The sequence below is a fragment of the Centropristis striata genome, chromosome 22 (assembly GCF_030273125.1).
Source record: "Centropristis striata isolate RG_2023a ecotype Rhode Island chromosome 22, C.striata_1.0, whole genome shotgun sequence".
Lineage (NCBI taxonomy): Eukaryota > Metazoa > Chordata > Actinopteri > Perciformes > Serranidae > Centropristis > Centropristis striata.
In genome coordinates, this window is record NC_081538.1 from 901083 (window position 1) to 918219 (window position 17137).

The following is a 17137-nucleotide window of genomic DNA, read 5'->3' on the forward strand; positions in this document are numbered from 1 at the left end:
ATCACCGAGGCAAGAAGCGGCGGAGCGAGGAGAGAGAGCAGGGGGACAGGAGGAACAAAAGGAGGAAGAGATAAACAAAACAAAAGAGGGAATAAAATAAAAACAGGGATATGACAGAGATGGTAAAATATGAAAATAGAGAGCAGAGTGAAGAGCGCTGAGAATACAAATCACAGGTAAAAGAGAAGACAGAGCGAGATGAAAGAGGAGTTCTGAGTTGAGCTGACGGGACAGAAAGAGAAAAGGGAGAGAGTCAAGAGTAAAGTCAGATCTCATGAAAACACATAAAAACTCTAGCCTGGCTAACAGCAGACTAATCACGAATGAGATTAGTCTGGAAACCAGCCGTTCATTTCTCCGTAGAGGAATTTTTAAACATTTTCTGCTTCCATTTGCTGAAATGTAAAGAATTTTCCTTGGCCTTGTATGATGGTAAAGTTCATATATGTGTTGGTTAATTGGACAAAACAAGCAGTTTGAAGACAACATCTCGGTTTCGGGGAAATTGTGTTTTTTTCCTTTTTTTTTTTTTTTTTTTTACAGAAAAGCAGATTTTTTTAAATGTAGAAGTAGTACCACTCAATCTTTGGTATTTTTTGCAATAATTCAATTTAAGCATCAGCAATAGAAGTGTCTTAAAGTTCAGTAAACTCATTTTTACTGCCATGTTACACACACCAAGAGAATCTAAAGATTTTGAATATTTTTCTGTTTTCTTTCTTCTTGTGGTTAATAATTCCCTTCCAAAAATATCCTCCAGAAAGGTTTTTACTTTAAAAATTTAAAAATGTGCAGCATGGCTGAAGCATCATTGTTTGTCACTGGCATCCACAACAGCACTCAAACCCTAAAGACTCTGGATGTAAACCCTTCTCCTTCCATCTGCAAGACCCTTAAAAAACATAATTTCTTACGTTTCCATAATTTTAAAACTTTCAGATTTGCCTGTTTTGTATACAAGGGTCTCCATGGTCTAACTCCACCGCCGCTGAATGAATTTATAAAGAAAAGGACTCTGGGAGGTGTGAGCACCAGGGCCTGTGTTAGAGGAGACTGTGAGATTCCCCTCATACACTACGTATGGGAGGAATGTGTTATCTGTTGTGGGGGGGACATTTGGAACAGTCTTCCCTCCACAATATAGTCTAGACGGATTTCAGAATAAAGGCCTTCTATAAGAAGTGAGGAGCATTTATGGGTACAAGTCAGGAACCGGCCTACCTTACATATCTCAAGGGTGCTGAGTCCAAAAAAAATGGTTCCCAAGCGAAATTTTGAGTTTTTGACCTTCTAATTTGTATCAAATGGCCACCAAATTGCCCATCTTGCTCAGTCGTTGGACCATTTCCCCTTAGTTTTTTTGTAAGTAGACAATCAAAGATGAGGAAATTAAGTTTCTGGATCTATAGTCTAGGGTCAGAGCAAGGATATAGTGGAGGCTCAGTGGCTTTTTTATGCATATAAAGGCCTGTGAGTGTTTTCTACCTGTACGGCTCCGTCCTCCTGGCCCAGAGCCACAGCAGACGGCTGCCTGCACAAACACGTACACCGGATCCTGGACGACTTCTCCTCCGACTGGAACAACACCGACCCCGTCCTGCCGTCACGCACCTGATTCACACATATGCACACACATTACCAACCTGATAAATAGATAGATAGACTTTATTTATCCCAAGCTGGGAAATTCCAGTGTAGCAGCAGCATTACACACAGAGACAATAACAACACAATTAAATAAGAACAACCTAGGCATACTGTACAGGCCAAAAGTTTGGACACACACCTTCTCATTCAATGCGTTTTTCTTTATTTTCATGACTATTTACATTGTAGATTCTCACTGAAGGCATCAAAACTATGAATGAACACATGTGGAATTATGTACTTAACAAAAAAAGTGTGAAATAACTGAAAACATGTCTTGTATTTTAGATTCCTCAAAGTAACCACCCTTTGCTTACTAGAATATAAGACATGTTTTCAGTTATTTCACACTTTTTTGTTAAGTACATAATTCCACATGTGTTCATTAATAGTTTTGATGAATTTACAATGTAAATAGTCATGAAAATAAAGGAAACGCATTGAATAAGAAGTTGTGTCCAAACTTTTGGCCTGTACTGTACTTCAAGCAATAAAATATAAAAATACAATGAAAAATAAAGTGTCTAAAGAAGGAGTATGTATTAAGGAGTAGAATTCCAGTGCAGAATAAATATGAATATACAGTATAAAAATGTTGGTGCTGTGAAACAAATAAGGTGCAATGAACAGTGTGCATAAAAAACACATGAAGTGCATAGCGACTGAAGACATTTTTATTTGTTCAGGCTTTTGATTAATTGTTTCGGGACTGCTATGGTTGCTTAAATTGCTGTTGTTTTGGTCTTTTAAAACTTGTATGTACATTTTTATGTTATGTGTTTGATTTCTATGTGAAGCACTTTGTGACTTCTGTCTGTGAAAGGTGCTATATAAATAAAGTTTACTTACTTACTTACTTATGTAATGAACCAGACTATTATCAGTTATTGTACAGTGTGATGGCATGTGGAAGGACAGATTTTTTGTATCTGTCCCTTTGCAGCCAATGAGAGAAGGAGCTCCGCTGTCTTTAAAGGCGTATTATAGTTCACTAATACTTGTCTGCACTTGAAGATTCCAGCTTCACATTCCTGCTCCAACCAGCCCACCACCTTTCCTTTATTCCTTCAGTCCCTTCTCTTTATCCTCCCTGCGGCTGGCTCACCTGCAGTCTGTTGCAGTTGTCTGCAGCTGACACGATGATTTCTTCACCATTGAACAGAACGTCAGAGTCTCTTTTCAGGCAGACAGCTGAGGAGGTGTGCACCTTCTTCGTCTCCCACAACTACAAGAAGAAACACAAGACAGAAGCAAGGATTGAGTGGGACATGATGTAAGAAAGAGCCACAGCTAGCTTTCACTTTCCTCCTTCTTGTCCTCCTAAATCACTTCTTTTTATAAGCTGTATTTAAGCAGAGGAGTTGATGTCGGGTGATTAAACCTTTATCAGGCAAAGAACTATATTTGGTAACTTCAGGTAATATTTTGAGAAAAAAGTTGCAAATTTACTAGATTAAAGTGGCAAATCTACAAGAAAAAAAGTAGCAGATTTAAGAGATTTAAAGTGGCAAATCTGTGCGAAAAAAGTTGCAGATTTACGAGAAAAAAGTGGGGAAAAAAACAACTTTTTTTCCCCCAGATTCACCACTTTAAATCTCATAAATCTGCACATTTTTTTCCTCATAGATTTGCCACTTTAATATGTAGTATGCAGAATGTAATATCCCCTAATATTCTCTAGGGTTGAAGTTTGGAATTTGCAAGTATTTCAATGAGTGTCCTATTAAGGGTTAAAGTGGTGAATCCGGGAGAAAAAAATTGCTTTTTCCTACTTTTTTCTCGTAAATCTGCAACTTTTTTCGCGCAGATTGACCACTTAAAATCTCTTAAATCTGCAACTTTTTTTCTTGTAGATTTGTCACTTTAATCTAGTAAATTTGCAACTTTTTTTTCGAAATATTACCTGAAGTTACCAAATATAGTTCTTTTTCCTGATAAAGGGTTAAATGTCAGTATTTATTTAGTTTACATATTCAGTGTTGTTGCTTATTAATATTTTGCTCCAAGTTCCATCCTTCTGCTGCAGAGACACACTGGGAATAACCTGTCAGAGGCAATAAATAAGTGATCAGTATCTGTCTCATGCATTTTTGTTTGGCACTTCAAACTGAACTTCCACATGAGGTCTGACAGCCTGAAAACACAGACTGGTAACGGATCCTAAGCAGCTCAAAGTGGTTTCTTGTCCTCTGAGAGAACATGCAGCAGGTCAGATCGGACATTTCTTGTTAGTGGTTGAGAAATGGGCCAGTTCAAGCCAAGTTTTCTCCCAAATGATGCACCATGCCCCATATAAATGTCCCTCTTAGTCTCTTAAAGTCCAAAATTATGTGTTTAAATGTCTTGTTTTATCAGAAAACCTAAAGAAAGTCAGGATAATATTATATTAACTAGAGAAAACCAGGAAATCTCAATGTTTAAGAGACTGAAATCAGCATTTTATGACATTTCCATGGAAAATTACTTAAAAGTAATCAATTATAATATTAGCTGAGGATTACTATTGATTTGGTCAACTAATCACTGCAGCTCTAGACTAAATGCACAATAAAAATTCAATAAATATTCAGCCAGAAAACAACAAAACAGGGTTATATTCATTATAAGAGCAGGTTATTTTGTAATCATGGTTTTAGATTAAACTAAAAGGTGCAACTATGTTATTTTTTAAATGTGTGTTCTAAAGAAGTTGGCAGGCTATGTAAAAAAAAGTAAACAAAAACAATATGCATCACATCAGTTCGAACATGAAATATAAATTTGTGACATATATTCAACTGAAAACTGTACAAAGGATTAGCAAATAATCGCATTTCATTGTATTTACGTTCAGACAAAGTCCTATAACTGTAAATAAATACAAACCAATGCCTTACTGTTAAAGATGCAAAGCCAACATATAGAATACAGTGATGAGTAGAAAAACTGTCACTGGTAAAAAAAATCTCATGGCAGACTGATAAAGTGAATGTAGAGTTTAAGAGTGGAGGCAATGTGATGTCTGTTTGCAGATAAAATCAGAATAATCAAAGAGCAAGAAGACAGCCTCAATTATCTGTTGCCTACTGAGTATAGGAATAAATATAAAGATGATAATTTGGGTCAAATCGAGAATCTAAATTATTATTTGCAGAATGCTGTGCCTGCAGCCGGAGTATGTTAAAATTGAAGAGGACTGTGTAATGATAGCTTTCATTGTATCAAAATACCATTTACCTGAATAAAAAAACATGTTTTACCACCTTTTGTATAAGCCAGTGTCTCTAAAAGCCATGAAGAACATCCCAAAAGGCTAAACTGCAATTAGAGGTTTTCTATAATGGTTTTGGTTTCAGGCTGTTTATGGTACATATTGCTTTGTTTCAGTGAGCAAAGGCAAATCAGTTAATAACTCGTGTTTACATAACCTCAGTAATAGAAACAAAAGCCTCGGGCAGCAACTGTACAGAACTCAAGTATTTTAATTTCTTTCATAACAGATCACACAGTGGCTGTTTATTATTTATTTATATTGTGGCCTAATGTAATAAAAAGTTAATATAAAGTGCTTCCATTCACACAAAATAAAGTTTTTGCACCAGAAGCTGCAAAGTAATTCCTGAGCTGAAACGAAGCAGCTGGCAGAGCGGGAACAGAGCGCAATTAGACAACTTGTAATGTTCGCTGTAGTAATTAGAGCAATACTGATAAATATCTGTGCAAGCTGATGCACTAAGCATGGAGGCCAACCAGGAAGTGCCTTAAGCCTGCAATCCACCGAAAATTCCAGCAGGGGGCGTTAAGTTTGGCTGCAAAAAAAATCTGCCCATTCATTTCAGTGCAAAATTTGAAAACGTCTGACTTGATTTATTACCTCAGAAAAGTTTTTCAGGACAACACTATGGTCTCAATCACTAGTAAAAAATCATCTTCAAGACAATTTGATGTCAATAGTTCTAATAATGGCCCCATTTAGAAGAAAATAGAAGATAAAGAATCGTATGATTTGGGGCGGGGCTACCTTTGATTGACAGGTCACTAACAAGGCGAGCCGTCACCAGGAGAGAAGCAGAGCAATGCGTATCCACGGCAACGTGTCAATAAAGTTATATATAACGTTATATAGATAGAAAAGAGGACGTTTAGCGGTTTGGTCTCATAACTTTGAGCCTTTCACTGTATTTTCACTTTATTTGAACGTTTTGTTCAGTAAATGTCTTGTTCAGCGTTTGGTTGGACTAACAGACACTCCAAGGAGTCGAAAGAAAGAAAGATACATTTCGTTTTTGTTTTTTGCCAAAACTAACATCCCAGTTAATGCTAACATGAATTAGCAGCAGCTTCTCTCAGTCAGGTTGAGGTTGTTGTTCGCAATTATATGACGTCAGACGCTCCGACGCCGTTACTATGGCAACCTGTCAGATCAGTCAATCATGTGGCCCAGTCTGAACAGAGCCATATCCGATTTGGACACTTGCTAAAAAACAGTGTGGACAGTCAGCCCTAAAAATCTGATTTGAGTCTGAATCTGGTTTGAATCCGGTTCGCCTGCAGTCTGAACGGTCTAACTCTCTTACCCGGACAGTCTGGTCGTCGGAGCAGGAGAGCAGCTGAGAGCCGTCAGGAGAGAACTGAACACGCTGGACCCAACTCAGGTGACCGCTGCAGTCCGCCATCTTCTTATTGTTCTCCAAGTCCCACAGCTGGAAACACACACACACACACACAGTACAGTCAATAATGATTTCTAGACCCCCTTGTTACAGTAAGTAAAGAGTTTGTACATAAGAAATGCAGAAAAAGCAGAAACAGAAAGAAGAAAAAAATGCATCAAAAAACAATTTCTGAATATGTGTAAACCCCAACATTGATGTTTTTAATGTGATTATTGATGTTATACTTTTTTGTTCTTATTTTCTGTATAACTGCTATAAAATGCAATAAAAAGAAAGTGTAAAAAAAGAAAAAATCTAAGGTTATATTTTAACACTATAATATAGAAAGCCCTAACAAACATCTATTAATGAAGAAAAAAAACATTTAAATATAAAATATAAATAAACAAAATTTAAAAATAATTCAATTTAATAAAACAAAAAATTGTCTAAAAAAAATCCTTCTCTATTATTCTGGCATTTAGCAAATAGAAATAATTTTGGTAATCCTAACGGACCTAAAACAGGAAAAGTGATTATCTGATTTCATGTCAGTCAGTGAGAAAAAAAGCATATGTGTCTTTTTATAAAGTGTATGTAAACGTCTGGTTTCAACTGTATAAGATCATAAAAAAGGACACCAAATTATCAGCTGTATCATACCTCTACCGCGTAGTTTGAGAACGCGAGTGCCAGCAGGTTGCTGGTCGGACAGGCGTGACAGAACTGCACCGTGCTGAGACGGTTCGTTCTGATCTCCAACAACATGTCGGACGTCTCCACGTCAAACACCTGAGAAACAGAGACAAGAAGACAACAAATCAAAATACTCTGCAAATGAGAGAGACAGCTAGACAGACAGACAGCTAGCTAGCTAGCTAGACGGCTAGCTAGCTAGACAGCTAGCCAGCTAGAATGCTAGACAGCTAGCTAGTTTCACCTCTTTTTATTTATTTATAGAATAAAATTTGTGTTCATCCACCTTTTAAGGCACTTATGAGTCCTACGTACATAAAAGTATTAACATTGATGGATTTTTGAGAAAAATAACATTATTTTTTAATTTAAATATAATTTGGTTGAACAAATATAACAAAACAAACATATTGTCAGTTCTCCCTGGTGGACAAACTATCTTATGGCAACATTATTTCTTTTTTATCTGTATTCTTTTCATTAATATTTTTTCAGCACACAGTTAAATTAACAGCAGTTGAGCAACTTCGACATTTGTTGACATAAAACACGTTTTACATCACATCCTGCTTTCCCTTAGTTTTAAATATATATATTTTTTGTAATAAAATTGGATACACAGACGAAACAGAAAAACAATCATAATTGAATTCTTTGATTAATGATAAATTAATAATTAATAATAAAATATAAAAAATAAAAAAGAGGGAAAAATAAATCTACAGTCCAACAAAAACATACAACCTCAATTAGGTGCAAAAACAAACAAACAAACAAACAAACAAACAGGCCACGGCAACCTTATTTATAAGGTTTTTCCACCTTTTCAAGCGATCTGGTTCAGTAGTTTGGTCCTCACCAACATAAATTAACTTTACTAACTGGGAAAATTGAGCTGAGTTCATTTAAACAGAAACCAAACATGTTAAGTGTGAAAGCAAATGACCTTGAAGATATCTTTTGGCCTTTTGTCCTGCTGTTTGTCTACACTGATACCACCATCTCTGTGATAATATCAGTATGACTTTGTAAATGTTAGATCAGCTATAAATCTACATATATGTATTGTACATATTGTGTATAAAAAGTATAATCTTGTGCAAACTTGCAGCACCGAAGTCTTGTTCTCCCTAAAGTCAAAGGAACAGACTCAGACGTCCCCGCTGTGTCGGTCCTCAGAATACAAACAAATGGAGGCTGAACCACAGACAGACTGATTGCAGGACGGGACTGGCTGATTTGGGAGAGCTCTGCAGGGAAAGAGGCTGCTCACATTTACAACCAGGACACACACTCTGTAGACTTTCTGAAAGGCAAAGTGACAAACAGCCTCTCTCTGCTGTCTCCTTCAATGGAGTGACACACCAAGGCATCAAGGACAGGAGGACAAGGTGAGCCCTGAGGTGCTGGACTCTTATCATGTACAACAAGACAGATCCACATCCAGACTGGCTACACCCTCTTTATCTCACTTCCCACACAACAACAACAGCATCCTGCACCTCCACTCATTAAAACACAATGCTCTTTCAGACTAACTGGGGATTCACACCGGGCACGTTACGGCCGAGGAACGGCAGCATAGCGAGCCAGCCGCATACACGCGAGATAACGAGAACATGCGATAATCCTGAAAATACGGGAGACCTTTTATTTTGTAGAAAATAAAAACACAAGCTGATGCCAGTTAACAATGAGGTGATGTGATTTTGTAACAGGTACAGGTGAAAATAGATTCTGCATTCAGAATCTATTTTCCGTTTCCACATTTTGTTGACCGACTCTCTTCCGTTAGCTTGCCTTTCCCGCCAAAACTTACGGCTTGGCATCACGTAGATCTGAATATACCATTGTGTGTGTGTGAGGGGGTGAAAATTAGCTACTACTGTAAATAATTCACAACTAAGGTCTGTTTTAATTAGAACGCCTACCTTAATCATTACATGTGGATATTTTATAAATAAATATATAATAAATACAATTTTAAAAAAACAGGCCATGTTTAGAGGGATTGTTTGGGATAGTTAAGTGGGCCACTCCAATTGCTTTGGCGGGCCGGAAGTGGCCCACGGGCTATAGTTTGGGGAACCCTGGCGTATTGTGTTTTATTTTGAAAGGGGGCGGAAGTGTATTACGTTGATTCTAAGTCGCACTTCCTGTCTGGTGCGATCTGCTCTGTTGAGATTTACGCGGTTTAGCAACGGCTCACGGAGAAAATAGAAGTCCTACCTAATGCTCGCGGAGAGACGCTGCTGAGACGCTGCTGTAACGTTCCGCAGCACGCCCGGTGGAAACGCTCTCATTGATTAGAGCAGCTGTTCTCAACCCTGGGGTCGGGACCCCAATTGGGGTCGAGAGATGATTTCTGGGGGTCTCCAAATCATTTTGGAAGTCAGCTCTGTCTCCACTGTGTTAAAGTATTCATGTGTTAATGTGTTTAAGTTTTTTGGTAATTTTGTGTCTTTTTTTGGTCATTTTGGGTTTTTTTATTGGTCATTTTGTCTTTTTTTGATAATTTTGTGGTCAATTTGTGTCTTTTTTGGTCATTTTGTTTACTTTTTTTAGTAATTTAATGTCTTTTTTTTAGTCATTTTGTGTCTTTTTTGGTCAATTTGTGTCTTTTTGTGGTCATTCGTTGTCATTTTGTGGTCAATTTGAGTCCTTTTTTGCTTAATTTTATGTCATTTTTTAGTCATTTTGGTCAGAGAGATGTTTTAGTGGAAATCAGGCTGAAGTGCTCACCAGAGCGGCGTTCCTGGCTGCACATATGATGCGTTTGCCGTCAGCCGTCCAGGTGCTGCACTTGACGTGGACCTCCTCGTCGCTCTCTGTGAACATGTCCCTCACGCTGATCGTCTTCCACTCGTTGGCAGAGGACGCCTGAAACAGCTGCACACATACGGAGACTTAGTAGCAAGCCCAAACAGTTAGTTATTTAGGATTTAGCTTTTACAAGTGTCTGGTTTTATGGCAGTCACCTTAACGGTGCCGTCGTTGGAGGAAGTGGACAGGTAGGCGTCGTCGGGGGAGAAACAGCAGTGGTTGACTGGCTCAAAGTGGCCGAACATGGTGTTCTGGGAGGACGGCTTGTTGAGGTTCCACAGCTGCAGAAACAGGAACAAACACAGTGAGAAAGGGAGAGAAGAAGACACAGAGAGAGAGATGTCAGCAAAGAAAGAGGCGCAACAGTTGGTTACATTGAAACCGTGGTTCTCCGAGTAAAGGGAACAGTAATTTACTTTTCTCTCTATTGTCGCACAGTTCAGATCATACAAATTCAGTTGATACGACGAATTTTGGACAAATAATGAAGCAGACAACAACTAAAACATCTGTCTGTGCATTTATTTTATTTTTTTGCAAAGTAATAACTTGCTACTTTGGGATTTTTCAGAAAAGACACAAAATTACCCATGAAGAATCAAATTGACCACAAAAAGACACAAAATGACCAAAAAAGTACATAAAATTAAGCAAAAAATGAGTCAAATTGACCAAAAAAGAAACAAAATGACCAAAAAAGGGAAATAAAATGACAAAAAAAACCCACAAAATGACAAAAAAAACACACTAAAAAAAATGACATTAAAGACATTAAATGTCCAAAAAGAAGTTCCCTATTTTGCAATCTCATAAGTGTTGTATTTTAACATTGTTTCGTGTTGTGTCTTAATACTGTGACTTTACTTTTGCTGTTGTTCTGTGTGTTGTATTCTGTTTTAAGAGTGTGAAACTTTGTTGTTGCTGTCTGAAAGGCTTGTTTGTTTGTTTTAGATTGATGTTATTTGTTCCTGCCCAGGGACTACAGATGACATTTAGCTCGTAGCTAATTCTGGTACGGCTGAAAGCCATGCACTGTCCCTGGTAAATAAACCAATAAATGAAATGAAATGAAACAAGTATGGTGACTCCTGGCTCAAAAAAACAAACAAAAACAAGATGATGACAGCCAAAATACCAAACTCAAAACCAGTGGGTGACATCTCTGTGGCTATGTCCACTTCTTTTATACAGTCGATGGACAGACGGGTGAAACAAACAACAGACACACACCTTGACGTTTAAGAACTTGTCGTTGGAGCAGGTGGCCAGCAGGAGGCGTCGTGTTGTGTTGGTGAACTGACAGTGGTTGACCTGCTCCTCGTGCTCCTCCTCAAACACTCTCAGCAGCATCGCTCGCTCCACGTTCCACACCTGCAAACAAAGGGACACACACATTCAAGAATTATATGATAAAATTACTGGACAGAGTGGTGGAATGTAACTTAGTACATTTTATTCAGGTACTGTTCTATTGTAGCCTGGGTATACCCATAATGCCTTGCGCGCTCAAATTTAATTTCGAACCTCCATCCAGTCTGGAAACCAGAGAGGTTTCTTAGCCCTGTTTTAGGATCCAATCACAGAGCGGGGAGGGACGGCAAGACGATGACGCGTACTACTCAGCAGACAGAAGCTTGTAGTTTTGTAGTTTTCTTACAGATCCAACATGGCTGCAGCAGACTCCTGTTTCACCACGAAAAAGGATGTTTTAGCCTTGCTTCCGACAGGATTTGGGAAAAGTCTAATCTACTAATCTACCAACTAGCGCCGCTACTAGCACCGCTACTAGCCCCGCTACTAGCCCCGCTACTAGCGCCGCTACTAGCCCCGCTACTAGCCCCGCTACTAGCGCCGCTACTAGCCCCGCTACTAGAGCCGCTACTAGCCCCGCTACTAGCCCCGCTACTAGCGCCGCTACTAGCCCCGCTACTAGCCCCGCTACTAGCGCCGCTACGTTACACCGGTGATCTCTCTACGAGCCGGGGGACAGCGGAGCCACCGAGAGACCCGCATCAGCTTGTTTATTGCCCATAAAATCAGTTTGCAGAAGCAGAATTGAGCATTTTAGCCTCAAAGTAGAGATGGGCTGGTCTGGCTATGTAAACCATAGATGTAAACATCAATTTCTGTCGCTCTACATACGTCATCTGGTATAACTGATCTGATTGGCTAAGAGCTACCTACAGACGCTTTGATAGACATTCTAAGCGCCCAATAAACGGCTCCGGAGGATCGTAAACCACACCTCCTCTACAGAGAAATGAACGGCTGGTTTCCAGACTAATCTCATTTGTGATTAGTCCTGTGTTAGCCAGGCTAGTTCTGAAGTACAATTTTTGGGCCAGTCTACATAACGAGTACTTTTACTTTTGATACTTTAAGAACATTTTGATGCGGATACTTTTGTACTTTTACTTCAGTAACTTTTGAATGCAGGACTTTTACTTGTAATGGAGTAATTTCCCAGTGTGGTATTCGTACGTGATTAATGGATCTGAATACTTCTTCCACCAATGCATTTTACTAACCTGTTTGTTGCTGTTGATGTTAGTGGGTTATTTGCTTACCTTGACCTTCCTGTCGCTGGAGCAGGTTGCTAGGAGACGGTCGTCAGGGGAGAAAGCACAGCAGAGCACCTCGTCGTCATGGGCCTGGATCTCTGTGAGCTTCTCACCTGAGGTGCTTTTAAACACCTTAGGGCAAAGACACGATGACAGCAACAATATGCATATTCAGAAAAAGTTTTGTTTTATCCATTAGGAACACAGACATTACTACAAAAAATATTTCTAGCCTGTTAAACTGGATCGGTTTAGAATAAATTGCTCTAACTTTAGTAAAAAAGTAATTAATATACAATGAAATGATTCCTGCAATAATGAATTTAGCTGTATATGCCCCAAAAAACAATACTAAAGATAAAATATGATCCCCAGACCTACATTGTATTGTCCAGAGTAAAAAATAAATATGGTTACATAAGTTATATTCACACTTTAGATGGTGTATTTGAAGTGGATGCAGTCGCTGACAAAAATGTAGCATTTTCTGTCCTTTTTTCCTTTTCATAACATCATTTTTACAATGGCCCTTAGAGTGAAAATAAACCATAAAAACACTTCAAATGCAGGGGACACAACCAAATTCAGTGCACTGCAAGTAGCACAGATGCTTTTTGTGTCGCGACCCCCAATTTAAGTAAAGTAAAGTAATAACTTGCTACTTTGGGATTTGTCAGAAAAGACACAAAATGACCCATAAAGAATCAAATTGACCAAAAAAAGACACAAAATGATAAAAAAAAAAGACAAAATGACCAAAAAATTACATAAAATTAAGCAAAAAATGAGTCAAATTGACCAAAAAAGGGAAATAAAATGACAAAAAAGACACAAAATGACAAAAAAATTAACAAAATGGTCCAAAAAAGAAACAAAATGACAAAAAAAGACACAAAATGACAAAAAAAGACACAAAATGACAAAAAAATGAACAAAATGGTCCAAAAAAAGAAACAAAATGGTCCAAAAAAAGAAACAAAATGACAAAAAAAGACACAAAATGACAAAAAAAAGACACAAAATGACAAAAAAAAGACACAAAATGACCGAAAAAAAGACATTAATTGACCAAAAAGACTAAAAAACATGAACACTTTAACACAGTGGAGACAGAGCTGACTTCCAAAACGATTTGGCGACCCCCAGAAATCATCTCGCGACCCCAACTGGGGTCCCGACCCCAAGGTTGAGAATGGCTGATCTAAAGCTGCAATGCGTTTAGCGCTGAGGGCCACTGTATATTTTACTCCTGTGGTGCACTGTATGGCAAAAACACATTAGTTAGAAAAGGAGATAAAATATGATCCCCAGACCTACACTGTATTGTCCAGAGTAAAAAATAAATATGGTTACATAAGAAATATTCACACTTTAGATGGTGTATTTGAAGTGGATGCAGTCGCTGACAAAAAAAGTAGCATTTTCTGTCCTTTTTTTCTTTTCATAACATCATCGAGCAATAAAAGTGGAGCGCCCTCCATATTTTCCAGTATCTGGTCTCCATGGAAACAATTTGCCCTTCACAATTTTATCACACACACCTGTACACAGACTCACTGAAAGAGACACGTCTGCTTTGATACCTTGAGAGTCTTGCTGGCTCCACTGGAGGCGATCTTGGCTCCGTCGTGGGAGAAGCAGGCGGAGTAGATGGAGCCCTGGTGGGGGTGGAGCACCAGACGGGACAGACTTTCTACACTGTTCTTATTCCTGTGCAGAAGAAAAACAACACAAATATCAGTCCAATGTCAGATACACAGCCTATGAGCACCATTTTAGTGTATTTCTGAAGGCTAATATGCAGGTTATTGTTCAGTTTACTAGAACTAGTCTGCACAAGATGAATCAAAGTCAAATTAAAGACAAATTGAATGCATTTATCTACCAAATTCACTTTGAATGTAATCATTTATTGCCATTGCATTATTTCATTACAGATGCATTGAATTGACATGAATGTTTCAGACGATTACTGTGCATTTCTCACAGAAAATGGTTGATTTTTGCCAATTTACATGCGGAATACTGTATTGTTCTGTAATACTTTATGGCCAATATCAGATTAGATTAGATTAGATTTAGATTAGATTTGACTTTATTAATCCCACAATGGGGAAATTTCTTTGTTACAGCCGCAAAATTTCACATAATTTTTAAGATAAGATAAAAAATTTGCCAGGAAAAACAATGTCAAAGGGAATTTCCATTTAGTATGGGATTATTTTGTTCAATACATTAAGGACTTGTCACAGTAAGCATATGTTGTTGTCCTCGTTTTGGGTTGACTGCCTTTTTTTTTATTTTTTATTATTAATATTAATTTTTTTTTTTTTTTAAATGTAATTTAATTTAATTTATTTATTTTATTTTTTATTTTATTTTATTTTATTTTTATTTATTTATTTTTTCTGTCTGTTTTTGGTGTCTGTCTTGGCTGTTTGTAAGTGTTTGTATTATATGTTGAAAAATTAAAAATGAAATAAATACTTTAATAAAAAAAATAAAAATAAAAAAAAGATAAGATAAAAAAACAATCTAAGAAAAGACATTTAACAATATACAATAATAATAATAATATACTATATACAACTTAGTGCAAATTAATGTAATATGTACATTAATATGTGTATAATTCAGTGTGTGAAGATGAAAATTGAATCTAATTAGCTTTTATGTTAATGTAGCTGCAGAAATATGCAATTGAACTGATCAACGGATGCACAACACCACCAATACAACCCTTGGTTTTAACTTCATGATTAATAAATGCATTCATCAGAACTCCACAGTAAAATAACTGCTTGTTTTGCCTACAGCCAGTCGAAGTAGAGCCTCCCGGTGCTGGCCTGTCTCTGCGCCTGCAGCAGCGCCTGCCTGTAGACGTCGGAGCTGTGAGGCTGAGACAGAGCCAGCTGCACCACGTCGGGGAAGGGACGCTGCTCCAGGTGGTGGCCGTTCACTGACAGGAACTCCTGGAACTGACTCCGTACTTCACTGTTCTGGGGGACAGAATATAAAAGAAGCTGCCTTAAGTCAGGGGTGTCAAACTCAAATACACAGTGGGCCAAAATGTAAAACTTGGACAAAGTCGCGGGCCAACATTGATATTTATTGAAAAAATTGACCTAAACAAGTTCAAACGAAATGGAACAAGCAAAGCTTGATATAACTTAATATTGCAAACATGCAAAATGGAATATCAAATAAAACAAACAAACACATCAATGGCATTCATTTCTTAAATAAAATCTAAATTAAAATCGTAATGAGCAAGAATTTAAGATTAAACTTCCTTAACCCTTTATCAGGCAAAGAACTATATTTGGTAACTTCAGGTAATATTTCAAGAAAAAAAGTTGCAAATATACTAGATTAAAGTGGCAAATCTACAAGAAAAAAAGTCACAGATTGAAGAGATTTAAAGTGGCAAATCTGCACGAAAAAAGTCGCAGATTTACGAGAAAAAAGTGGTAAAAAAGCAACTTTTTTCTCCCAGATTCACCACTTTAACCCTTAATAGGACACTCATTGAAATACTTGCAAATTCCAAATTTCAACCAAAGAGAATATTGGAGGATATTACATACTGCTAGAATGTGTAAAAAAAACATATGAAAATAATATTGTGAGAAAAAAGTTTACGAGATTAAAGTGGCAAATCTACGAGAAAAAAATGTGCAGATTTATGAGATTTAAAGTGGTGAATCTGGAAGAAAAAAGTTGCTTTTTCCCACTTTTTTCTCGTAAATCTGCGACTTTTTTCGCACAGATTTGCCACTTTAAATCTCTTAAATCTGCAACATTTTTTCTTGTAATTTGCCACTTTAATCTAGTAAATTGGCAACTTTTTTTCTAGAAATATTACCTGAAGTTACCAAATATAGTTCTTTGCCTGATAAAGGGTTAAGAGTTCTTCTCTATGTTAACACATTGTTTTGTGTAGCCAATAATTTAATTTGTCCCCACATCCATAATATAACTGTCACCCTTTTGCCTTAATCCTCTTCTTTCCTTGTCAAACCTTTTTCTTATGCGAGTCATTTGTTCAGCATTTTGTAATCTGTGTCTTAATTAAAAATTATGAAAATGATGATGAAAATCCTTATTCTAAATACAGGTTTTGAGGGTTTTCTGGTGTCATTTAAACAGGCATGCAGACTCAGATACGGCGTTTAGAAAATTGATTCGGCTGGTTATAACATTATAGTTATGACAGTAGCATTAGCTTGGTTATATTATCTTTTTCATTAAAAAAAAAACTGTACCACTAGAGACCAATAATAAGATAGTTGGCATTTTGTCTGAGGGGCTCAACTTATGTTGTAGTTGTTGGCAACATTAGAATGTTACATAAAACATAAATCAAGTTTTCAGTTATAATGTATTTGATTAGTTTGTAGAGACAACAAACTAAAAAAATACTGATGAAATTGTAGCACCACACACACACCCACACACCACACACACACACACACACACACACTCTGCTAGTGTCTGATAAATTATTTGCCAATTATCTAATCTGCCCTCATGCAATGATGAAAATTGTAAAGGGAACAGGGGACGGCAGAAACATGGGAGGGCAATAAAGGTGTGCTTTTAAATGAGACACTAATATGTGTCAAAAACAACTCGGGGGGAGATAATAAAAGGAACACACTTAATTTACAAAGTATCACTGAGGGCAGCCATTCTCAACCTGGGGGTCCTGAGATGATTTCTGGGGGTCGCCAAATCATTTTGGAACTCAGCTCTGTCTCCACTGTGTTAAAGTGT

At 37.4% G+C, this 17137-nt stretch overlaps 1 protein-coding gene across 1 annotated transcript in view; it reads right to left on the minus strand.

The window, feature by feature from the left end:
- Positions 1 to 17137, minus strand: part of apaf1 (apoptotic peptidase activating factor 1) — an 83254-nt gene that overhangs the window by 52332 nt on the left and 13785 nt on the right. The window contains exons 12-21 of the mRNA XM_059326408.1: positions 15176 to 15360; positions 13945 to 14071; positions 12368 to 12493; positions 11031 to 11171; positions 9956 to 10081; positions 9720 to 9866; positions 6945 to 7073; positions 6204 to 6329; positions 2753 to 2872; positions 1486 to 1611 (exon numbers count right to left, since the gene is read on the minus strand). Coding sequence (XP_059182391.1) covers positions 1486 to 1611; positions 2753 to 2872; positions 6204 to 6329; positions 6945 to 7073; positions 9720 to 9866; positions 9956 to 10081; positions 11031 to 11171; positions 12368 to 12493; positions 13945 to 14071; positions 15176 to 15360 — 1353 coding nt within the window. The remainder of the gene's footprint in view (positions 1 to 1485; positions 1612 to 2752; positions 2873 to 6203; positions 6330 to 6944; positions 7074 to 9719; positions 9867 to 9955; positions 10082 to 11030; positions 11172 to 12367; positions 12494 to 13944; positions 14072 to 15175; positions 15361 to 17137) is intronic.